The sequence below is a fragment of the Brachionichthys hirsutus genome, chromosome 5, assembly GCF_040956055.1.
Source record: "Brachionichthys hirsutus isolate HB-005 chromosome 5, CSIRO-AGI_Bhir_v1, whole genome shotgun sequence".
Taxonomy (NCBI): domain Eukaryota; kingdom Metazoa; phylum Chordata; class Actinopteri; order Lophiiformes; family Brachionichthyidae; genus Brachionichthys; species Brachionichthys hirsutus.
Window position 1 is genome coordinate 14,355,247 of NC_090901.1, and position 20,634 is coordinate 14,375,880.

The 20,634-nt window shown below is 43.5% G+C and overlaps 1 protein-coding gene across 1 annotated transcript in view; it reads right to left on the bottom strand.

Moving 5' to 3' along the window:
• Positions 1-20,634, bottom strand: part of LOC137893571 (cytosolic carboxypeptidase 4) — a 32,326-nt gene that overhangs the window by 6,263 nt on the left and 5,429 nt on the right. Inside the window, exons 3-21 of the mRNA XM_068738981.1 lie at positions 19,716-19,731; positions 19,480-19,611; positions 18,565-18,658; positions 12,679-12,716; positions 11,086-11,294; positions 10,632-10,797; positions 10,274-10,344; positions 8,893-9,009; positions 8,287-8,473; positions 8,120-8,201; positions 7,744-8,010; positions 7,073-7,156; positions 6,887-6,967; positions 6,578-6,726; positions 5,963-6,050; positions 5,633-5,765; positions 5,387-5,540; positions 3,818-3,998; positions 1,405-1,534 (exon numbers count right to left, since the gene is read on the bottom strand). Coding sequence (XP_068595082.1) covers positions 1,405-1,534; positions 3,818-3,998; positions 5,387-5,540; positions 5,633-5,765; positions 5,963-6,050; positions 6,578-6,726; positions 6,887-6,967; positions 7,073-7,156; positions 7,744-8,010; positions 8,120-8,201; positions 8,287-8,473; positions 8,893-9,009; positions 10,274-10,344; positions 10,632-10,797; positions 11,086-11,294; positions 12,679-12,716; positions 18,565-18,658; positions 19,480-19,611; positions 19,716-19,731 — 2,379 coding nt within the window. The remainder of the gene's footprint in view (positions 1-1,404; positions 1,535-3,817; positions 3,999-5,386; positions 5,541-5,632; positions 5,766-5,962; positions 6,051-6,577; positions 6,727-6,886; positions 6,968-7,072; positions 7,157-7,743; positions 8,011-8,119; positions 8,202-8,286; positions 8,474-8,892; positions 9,010-10,273; positions 10,345-10,631; positions 10,798-11,085; positions 11,295-12,678; positions 12,717-18,564; positions 18,659-19,479; positions 19,612-19,715; positions 19,732-20,634) is intronic.

Sequence of the window (20,634 nt, forward strand, 5' to 3'; positions counted from 1 at the left end):
CGTTAGGCTTTATAATACGGCCCGCCGAACTTGTCCAAATAATATCATTAAATAAAATTTTATTATAAACCTCATTCATTTAACCTTTTCCCTGTAATGCTACCTGTAAAAGGCTAAATCCTGTCATTAATGGTTTTACATGTCATTTATATTAGTTCACACAAACACTCCAGCCTGGCCCGGCCCCTCTGTCAAATTTTAGAAACGATTGTGGCCCGCAAGTCAAAAGGTTTGCCCACCCCTGCCCTATACCCTAGCGTACTCCTACGGTGGAGCTGTCCGTGGTGCTGAAACACGCCTCTTTTGTTTTGTTGTGTGGGGGGAAGCGTTGTTTCAGGGGGCCCTCCAAAACAAAGTGGCGCGTTTCAGCACCACGGACAGCTCCACAGTAGTAGTAAGCCAGGGTATAGGGCAGACATGGGCAAACTAAGGCCCGGGGGCTTTATACCGGTAATACGGCCCGCCGAACTTGCCCAAATAATATAATTAAATAAAATGTTATTATAAACCTCATTCATTTTACCTTTTCGTAAACAAGTTTGCCCACCCCTGCTCTAGCGGCTCGCCAATGAAATGAACAATTCTTGGGACCGACTGCGTGGCTGGAGAGATCTGCAGTAAACCGGCTTTTCTGCTGCATGCTTCACCAGAGTTGCCAGGGTGGGCGTTCCGAGTGGTGTGGCAGTGAGTGCTAGGCGAGTCTCCTCAACACCAGCTTACATCGTCCTCTGCTGAGGAATGGAGCCCTTGGAGGAAAGCTGGGCCAATTGATTTCATTCATGGTAGTCTGAGAAAAAGTCTGAGCTCTACCACTGTGTAGGTTCTCAGTCATCCAGGTGGAGGTAAATCACAAAGCGCTGAAAAGGAAGGATCAACTGGACTGAAGATGTTTCACCTCTCATGCAAGAGGCTTCTTCCGTTCTGAAGTTCTGGAGAACTGAAATACGGGTCGGAGGTAAGGTGCATCCCGGATGAGATGCCAGCTCATCATGGAGATATTGAATTAAATTCAAACGTTAAAAGCTGGTATAGCTAAATGAGTCTTCCATCTGCTAATTAATTTGTCATTACTAGCATGTTGCAGAGGTAGCAAATGTACTTCCACCCATATGTGAGCACACTGTGGCATTTTGGTCTTAAAACTGGGTATGGTCCTGTTGATTTTTGACAATTGACGATCTTGTGGAAATGGAATAAATGAGCCATTGTCCAAGAAAAATGTGCAAAGCCGATGCGGCAGTAGTTTCCTATCTAATCTGCTGATTTAATCAGCTTTGATAATCAAAACCAAAACAAAACAAGCTAGAAATATGTAAATGTATGTGAAATAAATGTAAAGTACTGTAAATCAATAGTCAAATACCTTACAGTGTAATGTTACAGTAGTACTACTTGTGCTTTTACCAGTGGCGTTCGTCCTATGCTGTTTAGGTAGTAGAGGAAGCCCTTGGTGTGGTAGATCGTTGGATTGAGGACGTGATCTGGTTTACACCACTGACGATTCAAATCCTCGCTGTTCAGGTCACAACGATTCCTGGGAAGACACACAGCAAAGGACACAAGCAGGACATGTGATATACAAGAGTCACAACCACTGATGGTGAGAACCCAAATACATGGCGGGAGAGGAGGTAATCCAAATAACCAGCAGACAAATCAGGATAGGGGCAGGCAATATGACAGTTCCAATAATCAGGCAGACAAATCCAAAGGGGCAGGCAAGTAGGCAAAATCCAAAAACAGGCAGGACAGGAACACATGAATCAAAAACTGGAGTCGAGCGCTGGAAAGAAGGAACGAGTCACAAACAAACTGGCAAGGGACTGGTGTCAGAGCTGGGTATATGAAGGGATGTGATTAAGCAGATGGAGGACAGGTTGTCATGGCAACACAGGTGACGCAATGAACTGATGGCCAAGGTGGAGATTGATCTGTGAAAACAGGAGATGTTATTCTGGGACACAACAAATATTAAACTAGACTAGATAGCCATCATGACACAAGACCATTTGTTCAGCATAACTGTGTCTTAATGTTTGAACAAACATCTGTAGCGTATCAAGAATTTGAAGAAAGAACCTCATTGTAGACCTTGAAATACAGGTACTATCCAAGTTACGACGGGAACCGGTTTGTGAGATATTTGTTCCTGAGCCACATGGAAAAAATACATAGTTTGCATAATTTCCGTTGTATTGATTATTAGAGTCTGACAGTTGTTTTAATTTGAAATCCCCGAACAGTTTTTCTCCAACGTAACAATCGCATGTGAATCTCCTTGTTCACGTAATACGTTACCCCAAAAAAATCAAGCCGTAAACTGGCAAAAATTAGCACAAAAGACGAACTTTTTTTGAGAGCTTTTAGGTAAATGGAAAAAGGCCATTTGGGGAAGAAGAGGAGCCGACAACCTCCAAGAAAAGAACGTTTCTTTTAGCAGACAAACCAGGAGTCAGAACCCTGGATTAAAAAAGAAAAATCACGGATTAAAAACAAGAACCCCGGATTAAAAGACAAGAACCCCAGATTAAAAAACAAGAACCCCGGATTAAAAAACAAGAACCCCGGAATAAAAAACAAGAACCCCAGATTAAAATACAAGAACCTCGGATTAAAAAACAAGAACCCCGGAATAAAAAACAAGAACCCTGGATTAAAATACAAGAACCCCGTATTAAAAAAAAGAACCCTGGATTAAAAAACAAGAACCCCAGATTTTTTAAAAAAAGAACCCTGTATTAAAAGACAACAACCCCGTGTTAAAAAACAAGAATTTGGAATTTATTAAAGAAAAAAATGTGAGCATGATGGACAGAATTATTGAGACCTCAACTTCAACAAATGGCGTGAGTAGATATCGGTGTAATAATCGTATAATATCTGTTACAAATTGCGGTGCGGCAAAACTAACACAGCTAACTAAGTGCTGTCTCTTCACAGCAAGAAGGTTCCGGGTTTGAATCTGTCTCTATCTGAAGTTCTCCCCGTGTCCTTGTGGGTTTTCTCTGGGTTCTCCGGTTTCCTCCAAAAGCATGCAATTTAGGTGAATTGATTACTCCAAATTGTCCGCAGTGTGTTCGTGAGTGTGTGAGTGGCTGTCTGTCTATGTGTGAACCCCCGCCTTTCACCCATAGCAAGCTGGGATTGATTCCAGCAACCCCTGGGAAAATGGCTGGATGGATAGTTGTTGTTAGTGTATAATATAAGATTTAGTACATTCCTCTTTTATAAAATGTTATTATCTCCCCACCGTTTACCGAAAAATTGCCCGGCATGAAACCGTCCGTGACAGAAAAAGGGTTGGAGACCGCTGACAGTAAAGTATATCCCTCATGTCGGCCATTTTGTTGTTGTCCGACTTACAGCCAGGTGGCCGCAACCGATGTCGGTTGTAGCTCTGATCGTACCCATGACAGATCAAGCCTCTGGTTCACTTAATGTCATTTAAGTAGGGCTGCAGAGGTCCAGCTGCTGTCAGGCACATACAGCCTGATCCCCTACGCTGGGCTCTGGGGTGCACAATGAGATTGTGAGGCACATGAAGTGCACGTTAAGATTTGAGTGATTCACATGCTTTTGTGTTTTAAATTGAATGATGCTGATGTGTGATGGCTTCCAGCAAATCTTGTTAAATAGGGCCTGTCTGTTATCTGAGGAGAAGCTCAGGCGCGTTTCACACATCAGGCTTTATAGCAGTCACTATTTGTCTATTTCTATTCTGCACGTTTATTTATTCATATTAATTCTGCCGAGTTCAAAAAGCATGACTATATTCACTCTGTGATGTTTTGCACCAGCGTTGACGCCTCCCACTCACATGCCATTGATGACGCCATCTGGGTTGAGCATGGGGACGAGCTTAAAGACAAAGGCCTCTCTCAGACTCTGAGCTACCAGGTCACAGCTACATAGAAACTCCAGAGTGCCCTTCATCACCCAGCTGGCATTGGATTCACCAGGATGCACCCGAGCGGTTAGCATGACGCAGGGCCGATCACCTGGACAAAGACAGACGAGGTCATACAGTACACATCTGTGCAAGCGCGTCTGATCATCTCAGTTTTAGGAATCTTAAAATGTCTGTGAGCGTAAGTGCATGAGTAGGACAGCGTCCTTCCACTTAGAGACCTAGAGGAAGGTACCGGACAAGCATTGTGCCATTCCAGAGTCAACCGGACCTCTTCCCCAGGGAAACCATAACCACATTTGTCTAACGCACTCTTTTTAACTTTCTCTGTCCTGTTCTTTCTGACTAGTCTTTTTAAAGCTCTCGAGTTGCTTAGCTTAGCATTACTTAGCATTTGTCTTTGAATTGTGCAGTTTGCTTCTCTTTGAGGCAACAACTTTTTGTAAGTTTTCATTTGTATATTTATTTTGTGGAAGTCATCATTTGTTTTTGTTTTTGGTCAGTTTGCCTGATCCTGTGGGATATAAATAAACACAGCAGCTCCCAGAATCCCCTCAAATATAGATTTTTGGTGATGACCTGCACCCCAGGACAGACCTCAGAACCGCAGCTGATCCAAAACTTTTTGGTCCTGACTGGACTGGAATCACAGTAGGCAAATCAATATTCCTCTGCTCATGTCAAGGGTGCAAACAGACAACCCAATAAAATGGGACTCGAGGCAGATTTTTCACCCACGGACAAAGTGGAAAACCAGATTGGACAGACAGGACTCAGCACAACTGAGGAGAGAGTTTGCAACTTTATAAAAGTTTGCTCTACTGTATATATAAAATAACATAGTAATGCAAACGTTACATTACATTTTGAACTTTCTTATTCTGAAAATCTTGACCTGGTGATTTTTTTTTTTTTTTTTTGCTGATGCGGATGTTCTCTTTTCATGGTTGTCGCTGTTAGGTTAGAATTTGGTACATTCTCATCAGTTTTTCTCTGCTTATCCTCTGTAACTCGTGTCCTCAGATCATTCTACGTGCGGTCGTAAAGTCAAACTGTCGTAAGTCGCCGTAAGTCGACAACCCCCTTCATAGAGTTTTTGGTAAGGCTGTGTTTTTTGGTTGCTCCAGCTTTGGACTCTTTGTTTTCCTGATCCAGGCAGTGTTTTTCTGTTGTCATTTTCTGGTGCCTGCCCGTCTTCATTTGTACTTAATTGTATTTATTTGAGTTTTTGTTATTAAATTGCGTGAGACCGTGATCCGCACATTTTATGTCCAGAATAATCAGAAGACAGAGGGAAATTCCCTGTTGTCCAGCCGTAACGTTGGATATTTTAAATCACTAACGGTCACTAGCTTTCAATGGAAGTCTTAAAAACAAAACGTTGGATGTTTGTCGCTGTCAGGACGGATGGCCAACCCATAATTTTGTCTGATACACACAAACATGTCACACCCGCTGCACACACAGGTAGCTACTCACGTAGCTGCTGCATGTCCTTCATGCCCCGGCTCGCGGGACAGGCAGTGATGGTGACCACTGGACACGGGTTTCCAGACAGACTGCAACAAAGGACCTGCTGCTGGAAAAAAACCTGGGCGGGGTCCACGGACTTCTGCAGCACATTCAGATGAGCCTGACAAACACAAAACACGAGTTTGTTGTTTAGCTGTGCGCAATGTTGAGATGGATGGATGGATGGATGGAGGGAGAGAGAGAGAGAAATACCTTCAGAGCAGAGTATGTGTAGGGATAATGGTAAGCCAGATAGCAGACGTCTTCGCTGTGTTTGAAGGTGATGGTAAAGGTCAGAGTATAAAAAGATGCTTTCATTCTTCCACGTTTTGGATAAAAGTGATTCCTGATGGAGGAAAATAAAGTGAAAACAAACAATAAGTTATATTCTGCACCAATCGCTGACTAGGCAGCCCACAGTATGAGAACATTTAGATGTATTACATGACCAGCAACTATATTCAAGTAACTGTAACTGTAACTGTAACTAATTGGTCTAGCATAGAAAAAACAGGTGTTTCGTTTGTTTTTAACATTTCATACCTGAAATAACAAACTTCAGTTCCACTCCTGATCCAATGCGGTCGTCCTTCAAGAGCCTCCCTTACCGAGTAGAGCACTGGCTGCATTCCTGCAGTACACACACACACACACACACACACACACACACACACACACTTTAATCACAGGCTGGTCCAACTTGGACATATTTCATCATAGTACTCAGTAGCAGGCCTCTCTGCTCTCATTGTCCACCTACAGTCCTGTCCAGCACTCATTGTCCCCCTACAGCCCTGTCCTGCTCTCACTGTCCTCCAACAGTCCTGTCCTGCTCTCATTGTCCCCCTACAGCCCTGTCCAGCTCTCATTGTCCTCCTACAGCCCTGTCCAGCTCTCATTGTCCCCCTACAGCCCTGTCCTGCTCTCATTGTCCTCCTACAGCCATGTCCAGCTCTCCCTGGGCGTCCTCTCTTTTGGATCTTGAGATGGCTCTCAGGTAGGAAGTGACATCCTGGAGGATCTGGTCTACCTGCACCTGTGAACCTCTATGTGTGTGTGGGTGCGTGGGTGTGTGTGTGTGTAGGTGTGGGTGTGTGATACAATGATCATTTTACCTTTCATTCTCACCCCCCCCCCCAAACACACACACCTTCTCACCATAGTTGAACTGGCTGTTGCTCTTCTCACAGTTGATGATATTAAAGCGGTAGGAGACGTCAGCCGCCATGTTGCTAACTTCAAAGTAAAACCACTGACTGTGCTGAGAACAGTTAGCGTCAGCATTCAGTACGAGGTCATATTCAAATCTAGAGGAGAGGAGAGGAGAGGAGGTGACCCCGAAAGTTTCAGTCTATTGGGCTCATTCTGTCTGCAGTGAAATCAAAGATTGATCATTAAAAAGTGTTTTCTTGTTGATGTAGATTTGGACTTGAATGTATTTGTTACTATTATTATTAAAGTCTTTACCTGCGGACCTGAACAGCCTTTCTTAGGTTTCCACATTCAAACTTTGAGAAAAACCACAAGGAATCTGCCGGACCCTGAAGACTGAGGACGGAAACGTCGTGCGGGACGCATTATTAGCAACAGCGAAGAAGCTGATTGATCAATGATCCACATTTCAGCCACGCGTGCATTTTACTGTTTGCTTACGTGTCGTCTTCTAAATCAAACACCACTCTGTCAATGACGTCTTCGGCATCCAGGAAGCGTTGGACGTCTTGTAGCACTTTCTGCCTGGTAGAGACAGAGACACGCACAAACATCAGATCCATTGATGCGTGGAAGCGACGCAACAAGCAAGAAAAATGACGTCACAAACGATCCCTTACACTTGAACTGATGACATGCATGTACGTGGTCTTATTTAGTTCTTAAGTTAAATTACGTTTAATTGGATTTCTTTAATCTCTTAAAAGTCTCCGCCGATAAAAACGTGTTCAACAGACTTCAGATGTTGAGAATCCAGAAACGCGGCGGAGCTCCAGCTTCAGGATTTTGCTCGTGACAAAAGGGAATTCATCAATTCTTACAAATGTTGACACATTTTCAAAAAAAAAAATGTTTCAATAGCCAAATAAATTAGGGCCATCGCACCAAGTGATCCCAAGGCAACGTCTGATCTGGACCAATCCTCTTTGACAAGAGGGACGCTGTCCTGCAGCATCTGTTTGCTATTTTGACCAAAGACTGTCACAGATATTTCATAGAAGTACCCGAGAACTGCGTTAACTTGTGGAAAAAGGGTAGAATATGGGACCCTTAAGCACGAGTATTCACAGCGCTGGCTGCATGTACCGGTATACAGTTGTATAACTGAGTACCTCTGTATGTCCGGTTTGCGAGAGGCCATGGGTTCACATCCTGGTGGTGGCATGTGACCCCAGAAATCAGGGAACGCCAGGATGGTGAAGCCCGGAATAGACCTGACTTTTGCCGCAGCAGAGCAGTAGAGTTTGGGTTCGTGGTTGGGGGTGCAGGCACGCCGTCTCTCCAGCAGCAGATCCATCATTGTACGGCGCTGGGATTGTTCAGCACGCTTGTCCATGTGATCCCGTCCATCCCGCCTCTGATACCGAGGGGCTTCCTTCCTAGAAGCAGGACACACAAGTTGTGTGTGTTTTATGTCGCACTATTGTTTCCATCCAGATCCATCGTTCAGTTATTCTCTAAATCTGCGTGAGGAGACCGGCGCCGTACGTTGCCTGTCTCGCTGCGGTCCTGGCGCCGGGGCTGGAGCTGAGGACGCTGCTGCTGCTGTGGGACTCGAACAAAGCAGCAGCTGCAGAGACAGAAAGAGCGGCGAGGACAACAATAGCACGCACTTAGCTGTTGCTTTCCACGCTATTCTTGACGTAAGCTCTGACCTGTGGTGGACATTCCTGTCTCTGAGTGGGACCTTGACAAGGAGGGTGACAGTTCACAGGTAGAACTGTTCCTCCTTCCGTTCGTCCGGGCGGTGTGGGGAAAGACACTGGTGAGAAAGACGGCGTCCTTGTCTGAGGAAGACGATGATGCTGTTGAACGCTCCTCCTGCTCTGACATCAAGTCCTCCTGTGAGACACAGACGATGTTGAGGATTCAGTCCCGTTCCAATGTGTCCTCCTAAGCTAAAACCTTTAAGCTTGAATAGTTAGTAGTAGTAGTAGTAGTAGTAGTAGTACTAGTAGTATTAGTTACATTTGTCATATTCAGGCTGTTGCTAAGTGTTCAAAGTTTACAGTTTTAACTGGTTTATTTATAATTTTATTAAGCTTTTGAAATTGTTACAATACAATAGTTTAAAAACCTCTAATTTGTCCAATTTATTTAGTTATTTGTTTGTTTATTTATTTATTTATACAAATTCTAGTTTTTTTCTGCCTTTATTGTACCGAAAATTAACGAAACATTTATTGCATTTTAGCATAATATCTCACTTCCAGCAGTCCGTGTCTCTCCACTCGTCCTCCAGACGCCAGAGACGTGATTACCTGGAAGTCACATGAGAACTCGGGGCAGAAGCGGCCGTACTGCGACAGAAGCTCTTTGGGTCGGTCCGGGTCAGGACGCTGGCGAAGTTTACTCACATCTGTCTCCAGGTCGTCATCCTGAACAAACGGAGGTTACACCAGCAACACACAGGGAGGAGAGAAAGATGGGGAGGGCAACAGAAAGAACGTTGCTATGGCAACATTATTATTACATCCTCGGCACCAGGACAGGCAGAGAGAAGCACTTCAAATATGACATTTCTTTTTAAATGCTGGAGAAGTTTTTTTAGACTTCTCAAATGATTGGACTTGAAAGGATTCTCATAACTTCATCGGATTAAATGTTGGAATGGGATTCATGCATGATTGACAACACTAGAGGGCAGCATTATGCCATTTTCAACAAAAGGCCGAAAGGCTTTCTGGTTTTTCCAGGTATTTAAATGTGTGGGTTGTATCACCCTTTTCCATGTTACTTTAACATATTTACAATATCAGATATTAGAAGGTGAGTCAACTACCGGTACATTTGAGCTGAACCTGCTGCCACACGAGACCTCATTCTAAACCGGGTTCTTTTATGGCCGAGACATTGATTCACAGTAAAGATCTTGCCAGCACAGTAGAATTTAGTAGAATGTACTGGACCTGCCATTATACATGTTGAGTAAAGACAGGCAGGCACAAGGCAAATAATTAATTGCATTTTCTATAAATAAATAAATACAAATTCAAAGATGTATTTCTTGCAACAAATAATGTATCTTTTTTAACAGTTTTGCTTCATCAGATTATTAATCTCACTAGATCCAATTCGTTTACAAGGAGCCCTGATGGGGGTGCAGGCAGCAACAGCACCAAATCACACAGTGTGTGAGTACAAGGCAGTGATGTTTAGTATAGGCGTAATGGACTTTATGCTGCAGTGATGATCAATCAGTTTATTATGCTTTAGTATTAACAACGAAAATATTAGAATCACTGTGCTGTGTTTAGTAAATGCTTTATGTACACGACTCATTTAGTCAACCACGCAAAAATACAAAAGGGGGGGTCATTAGTGAATTCATAAATTGTTTATTTCCAATACTGCAAGGAGAATTGGTTCTAAACTGATTTACCTGGTTAAATAAAGGATAAACAAATCAGTAAATATTTCAAGAAAGGTCAAAGGACTCATAATCGACCTCCCATTTATATGCAGGAAATGGGCGTCGTGTTAACCTACTACTCAATGATACTACAGTCAGTGCTAAATCTAAGATCGGTTTATTATTGCTGATGACGATTTCACAAACTGTTTCTTCTGCAATGGGGGGGGGGTAAGGATGGAGTCAGTTTGTGTGGGGGCGGGTTCTGTTGAAGGATCACGTGCACTTACATCGTCTTTGTTGTCTTCCTCTCGGCCATCGTCGGCCTCCTCATCATCATCGCTCTCCTCGCTGCTTCCACCTGGACACAACAGCGAGAAAAGAGCAGCTAAAACCTGGCAGGAGGATTATTTCTGCTCGGATTGGGAATAATCCCACACGTCCAAACATTCCCATAATATCGCGTTGAACCGCACAACTTCTGTTCTAAAATCTATCAGCTTTTTCTGGAGAAAAAAAAAATCAAACTTCTGAATTAAAAGTCTCAAAATCCAGAAAGGCCATGTGTGTCAAATATGATACGTTTGGCAATAAAGGGTTAACCCTCAGCGTAATCTGCATGAATCTTGACATAGAAAGAAGATGTACCTGAAGCCAGCTCTGTTTCGGGGACAGAATGTGGTCTTCCAGGCAGGGGGAACGTGTATGCAGACTGATCTGATGTCAGCGGGACACGAGTCTTGGGAAGACACTTTCTCATTAGCTGCACAGTGGGCTCCAGCAGAGACTCCAGACCTTCACTCGATAAACATGTCTGCCAAGACACAAATTAGACTAATGAGGATTCCTGCGATAGCACGAACTAAAAATGGTCTGATTATGCAAAGATGCACGTTAGGAAAACCTGGGTCAGCGTGCGCACAGTTACATCCAGGAAACTGGATCAAGTGTGACTTAGATCAGTGTTCGTGATCACGGCTGACTAAGGAGGCGTTAGATCCTGGACTCCCTGACTGGGAGACCTCAGAGCTCGTCATGTCATGTTCCGAGAGTTAGAGTTACATTCAGGACAGTAAAGAAAAGGAAACGGTCACATTTGTACCTGTGTAACCTGGTAGAGTATTCTAAGGCCTCCTTGGGACATTACAGCTTTTCTGCCTGCAGTTCTGTGGGTGGCCTCATGGAGGCAGCGCAACAGGGCGTGGCAAATAGCCGTGGCACTGTGCTGGCCGTCCTTGCTGTGCCAGTCCTCATAAAGCCGTAAGAGACCGGCGATGTAACCCTTAGAGACGGCCAGGCAAACGTTGGCCTCTGTGAGGGACACAGAGAAGCACATGGGGAGGACGAGGACAGTTATTTACATGTTTACTGTTTACGTCTACATGTGGCTATGAAATTAATCATCTTTAGCGACAAAACTCCTCCTCTGACCCAAAGTTTAAAACATTATGAGCTCGGTTAATTACTTTGACTTTTCGTGGTTGGTGTATAGAGATACCAAAGATACCATCTAGAACCTTTTGGTGCTGATCCAGATCCCCATGTGGACGGTGTCAATCCAGTTCGGAGGGGAACAAGCTGCTTGGCGGAGGTCTGCGTTTTTCCAAATTGAGAATTGCATTGTGTATGACAAAATGATGAAAATGTCAGCTGACCATCAAACAAAAGAAAGGTGCAGCTGTCATGTTTGAAAAGAGAGCAGGGAGATTACAGATGACTCGAGCTTTCCCAGAGAGATGTCATGACCTGAAGAGAACAGCAAACATTCCAACGGACAGCCATGGGAAATTATGACTCAGCATTTGTGAGAGGAGGTTGAAAAGGAAGACTCTTCCTGACTGAACTTTCTTTAGAGTTTCATAGGACAGGAATTGGAGGGACTAGAATATAGATAATAATAGATAAGATAAGGAAATCAAAGATGGGGGGGGCAGAAGGAAGCAGAGCATGTGCATTCGAGACTTTGAACCGCTAACAATCGCTGACTCACAATTTGCCTTTTGACTTCCAGTGTTTTGATGAATCGCATTAATTAATCCATGAATCAGCAAAACCAACAAATAATCGCCAATGTTACATAAAGACTTGATTCAGCATGCCTGGATGCTACGTTAAAGGATTCTCATTAACGAAAACAACAATAACTACTGTTCGTGTCTGTCCATGGAGCTTCTCCACTCTCAATTATGCAACTTGTACTTGAGTCACACATAGATTTGACTCGAGACTAAATGTTGTCTGTTTTTACATGCAGTGATGTCACTGCATAATCCTGTCTGATCCTGATTACCTCGACTGTTTTTTAATTTTTATTTTGTTACTTCCATTGAAACTTACCTTGGTTTTTCGTTGCCTGTGAGTTTTTGTTTTGCTATTAGTCCAGCTCTCCCCTTTATGATTGTTTTGACTGTGAGTTTGGTTTATGCATCTCCAGTCCTATTTACTTTGGTTTTCCTTTGGCTGCGGTCTTTTGGTACATTCTTGGACGTCCAGCCCCCCCTCAGTACTTTTTCTGAGTGTTTGAGTTTGGTAGAATTAAAAACATTGAACTGTTTTCTGTCTCTGTCTCCGCATTGTGGGGTCCTCTTGCATGCCGGTTCCTTACAGAAACCTGATAGTTTGAGTTGTGTTGTGATGATGATGTCTAGGCTGGCTAATGATGAAGATTAACGCTTTTAAAAAGTTGAAAACTTACTTGTGTGCAGCAGAGCAGCAAAGGCATGAAGCGCTGCCCTAAAAGAAAAACAGAGGAAGCAGACAGCGTCTCAGACAAGTTCCAACATACGTATGTGTGACACACTGCTGCAGCTAGCACACCAGCACTGTGTGTGAGTGTGTGTGTGTGTGTGTCACTCCTTTGGATTTAGATATATAAAAAAAAATTATGTACACTAAATTACAGAGGATCACAATACACACAAGTAGGCTATTGGTGGGTACTGTACTTACTTAAGGCTATACAACCCAGAGAATCCTTCAAGAACATTCCCCTCCCCACCCTACATGATTCTGACAAATTCCATAAACAAGCTCTATTGACTGCAATGTTACCGAAAATTTGGATCATCACCAAAATTTTATCCGCTCTTACCGGTAAGATTCCCAACATTTCCTGAAAATTTCATCAAGATCCGTCCTGAACATTTTGTGTTATCTTGCAAACAAACAAGGAGGACGGACCTGATGTGACTGTTGCGTGACCTAACGTGAGATTTTTGGAGATCTTACATGCTGGCTTCCTGCTGCTAAGATTAGACACCACCATTGCATAATTCTCCGTTCTACCTCTTTCTATCTCTTTCACAAATTGGCGGAGGGAGGCGTCCAGGAGGCGTCCAGGAGGCGTCCAGCAGGCATCCTAAATAGATGCCTGAGCCACCTCATCTGGCTCCTCTCAAGCATCTCACCCTGTCCCCTTACCCACCCTACGGAGGAAGCTCATTTCAGCCGCTTGTGCCCGCGATCTTCTTCTTTCGGTCACTGCCCAGAGCTCGTGCCCACAGGCGAGGGTAGGAACGGAGATCGATCCGGTAAATCGAGAGCTTTGCCTTGCAGCTCAACTTCCTCTTCATCATGACGGATCTCCATAAAGCGTCTGGTTCAAGTGTTTACCACACAATTGTTGCCAATTTTCGCCGGAACATTACCACCAAAAATAAACTTTAAGCAGGGAAAATGGTAGATCGTGGACCCGCAGGGCGCAAACACACGCATGTGCACGCACATCATGTGCACGTTCCCCCGTCTTGATGTCAAACCGGATAAGAATTTTTCCAGACGTGTGTCTACACAGATCAAGTATCTTGATGGGAACACTGGGACCATTGCGCTGTATGTTGAGTTGGATTCATGTAAAAAGTTCTCAGAAATGAATGTTTTATCCACTTTTTAGACAAAATACATTTTGGTATTTATTTTAGATCTTTGTTATTTTGAACTATTTCTTTTAACTGGACAAAGGAATTAAACTGCCAGATCACTGAATTTTAGGATATCTGTAAATGAAGGTGGGAAAACAGCAGCGGTACCGTGAACACTTTCAACAAGGCATGACTCTTTATGCCACTACGTCTTTGGTCATGGCCTCCACCTCACCCACTGTTGCTGCTCTGGGAAGTTTTTCTTTTTCTGTGCCAGCCACCATTCCGGAGAATCCAGTGTTCCGGCTCAAGGACAATCCCTGTTACGCCGTCAACCCCGGGTTATGGTTAGAAAAGCACATAAAGAGAGGGAGTAGTTGTTGGCCTCTCATAGATCCTCAGACCATGATATCCAGCTAGTCGATCAATAACATGTCATCTGTTCATATGCTTAATAAAATAGTTCTATTCCCGAATGAACTTTTCCAAGCATTCATCTTCTTCATCTCACATAACACAGCTTGACCATTCTTTTAAAGGTAAATCACGAAGAGTATAAAACAAAGAATCAACTAGAATTCTTTGTTTGATTGAAGACATTTCACCTCTCATTCAAGAGGCGTCTTAACTTCTAAATGGCTGGCTGAGGGTCCCGATATGTAAACTCCTGTTGGAGCAGAAGACAAAGCTCAAACAAATCAGTTCAGTTCAGAAAACGTTATTTATCCCAAGTCAAGTTGATTCTTCTTTTTTACACTTTGTTATTTACCGTGACTGAGAACCTACACAGTTTTTTTTTCCGTTTTTTTTTCTGTTTTTCTGAAATGTTGAAATAATTCTGTAGGCTTATTTATTTTAAGTCCAGTAATGGCTGATCTTGCTCGTTGATTTCACTTTTATTTTCATCTTGGTTTAAGACATTGGGAAATGATCTGCTGTCTGACTAACCTTGAATGGCTGCTCTGAAATGTTAAAAAATGCTCTGAAGTTATATCTCATTAATTCAGAAATTCTGGAAAATGTCTCCTGCTAGGTTGTTGTTGTTATTAATTAAATACTTGATATTCAAATCTACCAATGATGATGATGAATATATTTATTAGATAGAATGTTAGAGTACAAGTACAGTCACACAGTAGCATGTATTACAGTACAAGTACAGTCAAACAGTAGCATGTATTACAGTACGAATAAAGTCAAACATCCTGTCTAAGAGGAGCATTTCAAAAAAGCCCTTGCGGTCTTGTTTCCGTTGAAAGTCCTTCGTACATAAATCATCGACATTTAACAATACAAATGTAACAATACAAATAAAAATAAAACCAACCAATATTCAATAACTCAATTGATGCAAAGTAACATTAGAAAAATAAAATGATTTTACACCACCGATGCAAACTAACAATAAATCTAAAATAAATTACACCACTGATGCAAAATGACAACGAATGGCAATAGATTACATAAATTAACAATAAATTAAAAAGACACTTAATATGTGCAACGTAGGTGGACAAAAGGGGGTGGGGGGGCGGGGTTGATCCGAAGAGAATCGTGATGACTATCTCCGTTTCTGTCCCCCTGTAGGTGTATTTTTAGGGCCGTTTTGAAGGAGGCCAAAGAGGTGCATGTTTTGAGGGCAGGAGTCAAACAGTTCCACCCTTGGGGGGCAGTATTATAAAAATATGATTTACCCATGTTAGTCCTGTAGGAGGGGGTAATCAGGTTGTTGTGTGAGCTCCCTCTAGTGTTGTGGCTGTGGGTGTCACAATTTCTCTCAAATTATCCAAAGTGGCCGCTGGGTTTGAAATTTGGAATCCCGGTCTTTTGATTGTATTCAGGCAGCTGGCTTCTGTATGAAAGGAATGTAGAAAGCTCACAGCATCTGATTTCCCTACACCGCCATGGAGCTTCAGGTTCCCTCGTGGCTGATCAGGGACCGCTATGCCTGGCGTTGGCCCAAGCCGAGAGGCTGGTAGCCCTGACGCTCTCGGCATGCTGCTGAGGTACGCTGGGGGACTCTTAATATCGTAGTCAAATGCCATCCTTTCTGACAGAGACAGATGGGAAGAAGACATATGATCCAGACGAGAAAGAAGATGGTTGCTGGTTTATTTAAGAGCCATTAGGCCAGGAGGAATTACGATGTGTTGAGACCAGGGATAAGTTGATGACCTGTTTTGATACTCTTCTGACCCATGTCAGCAAATTTCAGTCCGGCCTGCCAAAGACATTTTGACCTTTCTTGCATTATATCTGATGTTAGTGTAAGAGATCAGGTTTCACAAAATATGTTCAGTTCAGTTCAGTTCAGTTCAGAGCTTTATTGTCCCACAAGGGGAAATTTGCTTTGCAGCAGAGGTCACAACAACAACAACAATGCCACAGGACGACATGGAACATGTAAAGTAAAACAACAATAAAAACAACCTTAAAAAAATAAAAAATAAATCTGTCCTATCTCTGGGATGGAGGCCCTAATGAATAAAGTGCTGCTGAGCAGTGCAGACAAGTGAAGGTTAGTGCAGGTTAAGAACATTTATTGCACTTGGGACAAATGAAAATTTAAATCTATTGCTCTTTATCCTGGGGAGCTTGTATCTCCGCCCAGAGCGTAGGAGAGCAAACTCCTCCAAGAGAGGGTGATCCGAGGTGGACAGAATCAAATCAGAATGTAACATAAATTAACCTGAAATGCACAACACAAGTCATTTTTGTGCAATTTCATGTTTTGTCTGTCTCGGCTTTAATCACCCAAAGATGCTGAAAGGCAGCTTGTGGGCCTGGACAATGAGGACATGTTGACAATCTATTATGCAAAGAGGTTATGGACAGGCAGCCATCCGTCTCTTCTGTCTCAAACAGATGCTGCAGGACAGCATCCCTCATTTCTGTCTCAAACAGATGCTGCAGGACAGCGTCCCTCATTTCTGTCTCAAACAGATGCTGCAGGACAGCGTCCCTCTTGTCTGTCTCAAACAGATGCTGCAGGACAGTGTCCCTCATTTCTGTCTCAAACAGATGCTGCAGGACAGCGTCCCTCTTGTCTGTCTCAAACAGATGCTGCAGGACAGTGTCTCTCATTTCTGTCTCAACCCGATGCTGCAGGACAGCGTCCCTCATTTCTGTCTCTAACAGATGCTGCAGGACAGCGTCCCTCATTTCTGTCTCAAACAGATGCTGCAGGACAGCGTCCCTCATTTCTGTCTCAAACAGATGCTGCAGGACAGCGTCCCTCATTTCTGTCTCACACAGATGCTGCAGGACAGCGTCCCTCTTGTCTGTCTCAAACAGATGCTGCAGGACAGTGTCCCTCATTTCTGTCTCAAACAGATGCTGCAGGACAGCATCCCTCATTTCTGTCTCAAACAGATGCTGCAGGACAGCGTCCCTCATTTCTGTCTCAAACAGATGCTGCAGGACAGCGTCCCTCTTGTCTGTCTCAAACAGATGCTGCAGGACAGTGTCCCTCATTTCTGTCTCAAACAGATGCTGCAGGACAGCGTCCCTCTTGTCTGTCTCAAACAGATGCTGCAGGACAGTGTCTCTCATTTCTGTCTCAACCCGATGCTGCAGGACAGCGTCCCTCATTTCTGTCTCTAACAGATGCTGCAGGACAGCGTCCCTCATTTCTGTCTCAAACAGATGCTGCAGGACAGCGTCCCTCATTTCTGTCTCAAACAGATGCTGCAGGACAGCGTCCCTCATTTCTGTCTCACACAGATGCTGCAGGACAGTGTCCCTCTTGTCTGTCTCAAACAGATGCTGCAGGACAGTGTCCCTCATTTCTGTCTCAAACAGATGCTGCAGGACAGCGTCCCTCTTGTCTGTCTCAAACAGATGCTGCAGGACAGTGTCTCTCATTTCTGTCTCAACCCGATGCTGCAGGACAGCGTCCCTCATTTCTGTCTCTAGCAGATGCTGCAGGACAGCGTCCCTCATTTCTGTCTCAAACAGATGCTGCAGGACAGCGTCCCTCATTTCTGTCTCAAACAGATGCTGCAGGACAGCGTCCCTCTTTTCTGTCTCAAACAGCTCCGTCAGAAACGCTCTCACACATAAATCAGTGAATGAAACACACCAAATAACTTTTGTGTGTCTTTGCAACCTGATAATGAGATTTAGGATGAAAAACAATCCTTCAGTCAAAATTAGAATTTACAACATTAAAGACACAAGAATTGATCAGTTTATCCACCAGGAAGCAAAAGTTCACACTTTGTACGACCTCAGTCTGATAAATACTGACAACAACCAGCAGTCTGAGTAAGTATATAGAGATTAAAACTGAAGAATTCAGGATCTAAAATAAACTAGAATGCCGCTACCGTACACGCTGGCATTTGGCTCCCATTTGAAATGAAGGACGTCATGAGGTCACATCGATGAAATGGACGTTTTTCCAGTTCCAGCCGCAGGAATTTGAGTTCGGCAGACTGGATAAATATAAATAGCCATCGAACGTCAGAAACCCATCTCCGTGGTCTGGCTCTGGGTTTCGGGCACGCTCGTTCGTAACATGACCATAAGCCTTCCCACATTTCCGAGAGGTGGACGGATGCAACGGGAAGCAGACCCTGGACGTGTAAATGCACATCAGCAGTGTCCAACCCAACGGTCACGAGGAGCCAGGTGACGTCACACATCCACGTGGAAGCAAGTCTCTACACTGGCGACAATGACCCGATGGCGCTCTGGGAAGAGCAGAAAGGCATACGTACTTGAGCGTGAGCAGATGTCTGGTGGTATAGTGAGGCAGGAGGCAGTAGATGATATCCAGTCCGTGGCGTTCTCCGATCAGCTTTGCTGTAGACCCTGTAAGGAGGATAAGAACATGAATTCTAGCATCAAAGTGACCTTTTTCGGGAAACCCTTCTGGTCTCTGGGAACTGATTCCCACTCCAGTCGAGCCTACTGCTTTCTCCTGGGACTGCCCCCCCCCCCCCCCCCCCTTGTTGCAGGTGCAGCAAGGTTTTTCAGGTAGCAACCAAAATAGTTTTTCTGTTGTTTTTTTTGTCTGCTCATTCCTGATGATGTCAGGAGCTTTTAGCCTTTGAGGTGAAAATAAAGGGATGAAGGTTTATAACTCTGTTGGTACTTTGAGCGAGAATTCTCTTTTAAAGAAAGTCTTTCATTAGGATTTTGATGGCGAAAGACTTTCTTGAATGGCTTTTATCTTTTTTTGACTGTATTTGTACTGTAATACATACTACTGTTTGACTGTACTTGTACTGTAATACATACTACTGTTTGACTGTACTTGTACTGTAATACATACTACTGTTTGACTGTACTTGTACTGTAATACATGTCTTCTGGTTCTGATCCAGACTGAGGTCAGGAACAAATATTACATCTTAAAATTAAAACCCATTTATGGATTCAAGAATCAGTTAAAAATAAACATGAACATTCACTTGAACTATTCCTGGTTGGTGTAAAAAGATACCAAGACCAATCTAGAACCTTCTGGTGCTGATCCAGATCACCATGTGGACTGTGTAGATCCAGGTAGGAGGGGAACGAGCTGCTTATTTATTGATATTTGTATAAATTGTACGTAACATGTTATTTGATTTGATTATTTACAGTAAATATTCTGGGAAAAACAAACACACTGTGTGGGGGGGGGGTACCTGTTGAAGAAAGTACTTGGATGACCCAGAGACACGCCGATGCTCGCCGGGCATGTTTGCTGTTGTCTCTCAGTAGATTCAGGGTCGGCAGCACGGCCCCGGCCGCCTCCGCCTTCAGACCGATGTGGCGGTCTGCAGAAAAAACAATTATTCACACGTCAAACTAACGTCTGTTGTTGATTTGTGCCTATTTCAATGCAAATAAAAACATTACAATAAAATAATAACATGCCAGCTGGTTTTGATCTCTACCTGCAAGAGGTGGAATGAAATATGCTCAGTCAGCATGTCTCGTAACAATACATTTATAAACCGAATGGAGATCAACTGGTAAGCTTTTAATAACTGTTTTTTGTGTGACTGCTCTTTCCATCCCCACCGCCTCAAAACCAACATTCCCTCGGTCCAGTTCAAAGGGAGAGGACCTGTGACCTACATTTAGTACACACAGAAAAACGCTGCTATGTCCCCGCCCAGCTACTCAGAGCTGGGCGGGGACATAGCAGCGTTATAGCAAATAAAACATGTGCAAATCAAATTCTTCCTTAACGTTACCATGTACACTCAGGACATCGTCCGTGTACAACGTGATATTTCGGTGAGACATCATTGGATATCTGTATCGATACTAGACACTGAATGCCATTTAATTTATTCCATTTGTTTTTTTGTTTTTATTCAGCAGGCGGACACTGTTATGAAATGTAATCTATTAATCTATACGTTTAACACTAAAACAGAGCATTGGCTGTTTAACTTTGGAAGTTGTTACTTTAAATAGAATAAAAATCTACCGTAGTAAAGCTCAAATCAAGTTTACACAAAAATGGGCATCTTATAAATTTGTGATGTTGATGAAGGAATTCACCAAAAAGCAGCAGAAAGCATCAAACATTTGCATATTATCTCTGTCAGGGTTGGGCTCTTTGTTTAGTTTATCACATTATTTTAATCGGGTGTGTTCCTGGTATCCGCCCCTTTTCTCTGTAGTGGGCGTGGCAGCTCTAGCACAGATTGGCAGACACACCTGTGACCCATCGTCCTATCATCAGACTGGATTATCCCGCTGTCTCTCGCCTGTCCCTCGGTAATCTTGATTTTCTTTTGGCTGTGATTTTAGTATTTCCTATTGGACGTTCCAGCCCGTCCCTCCTC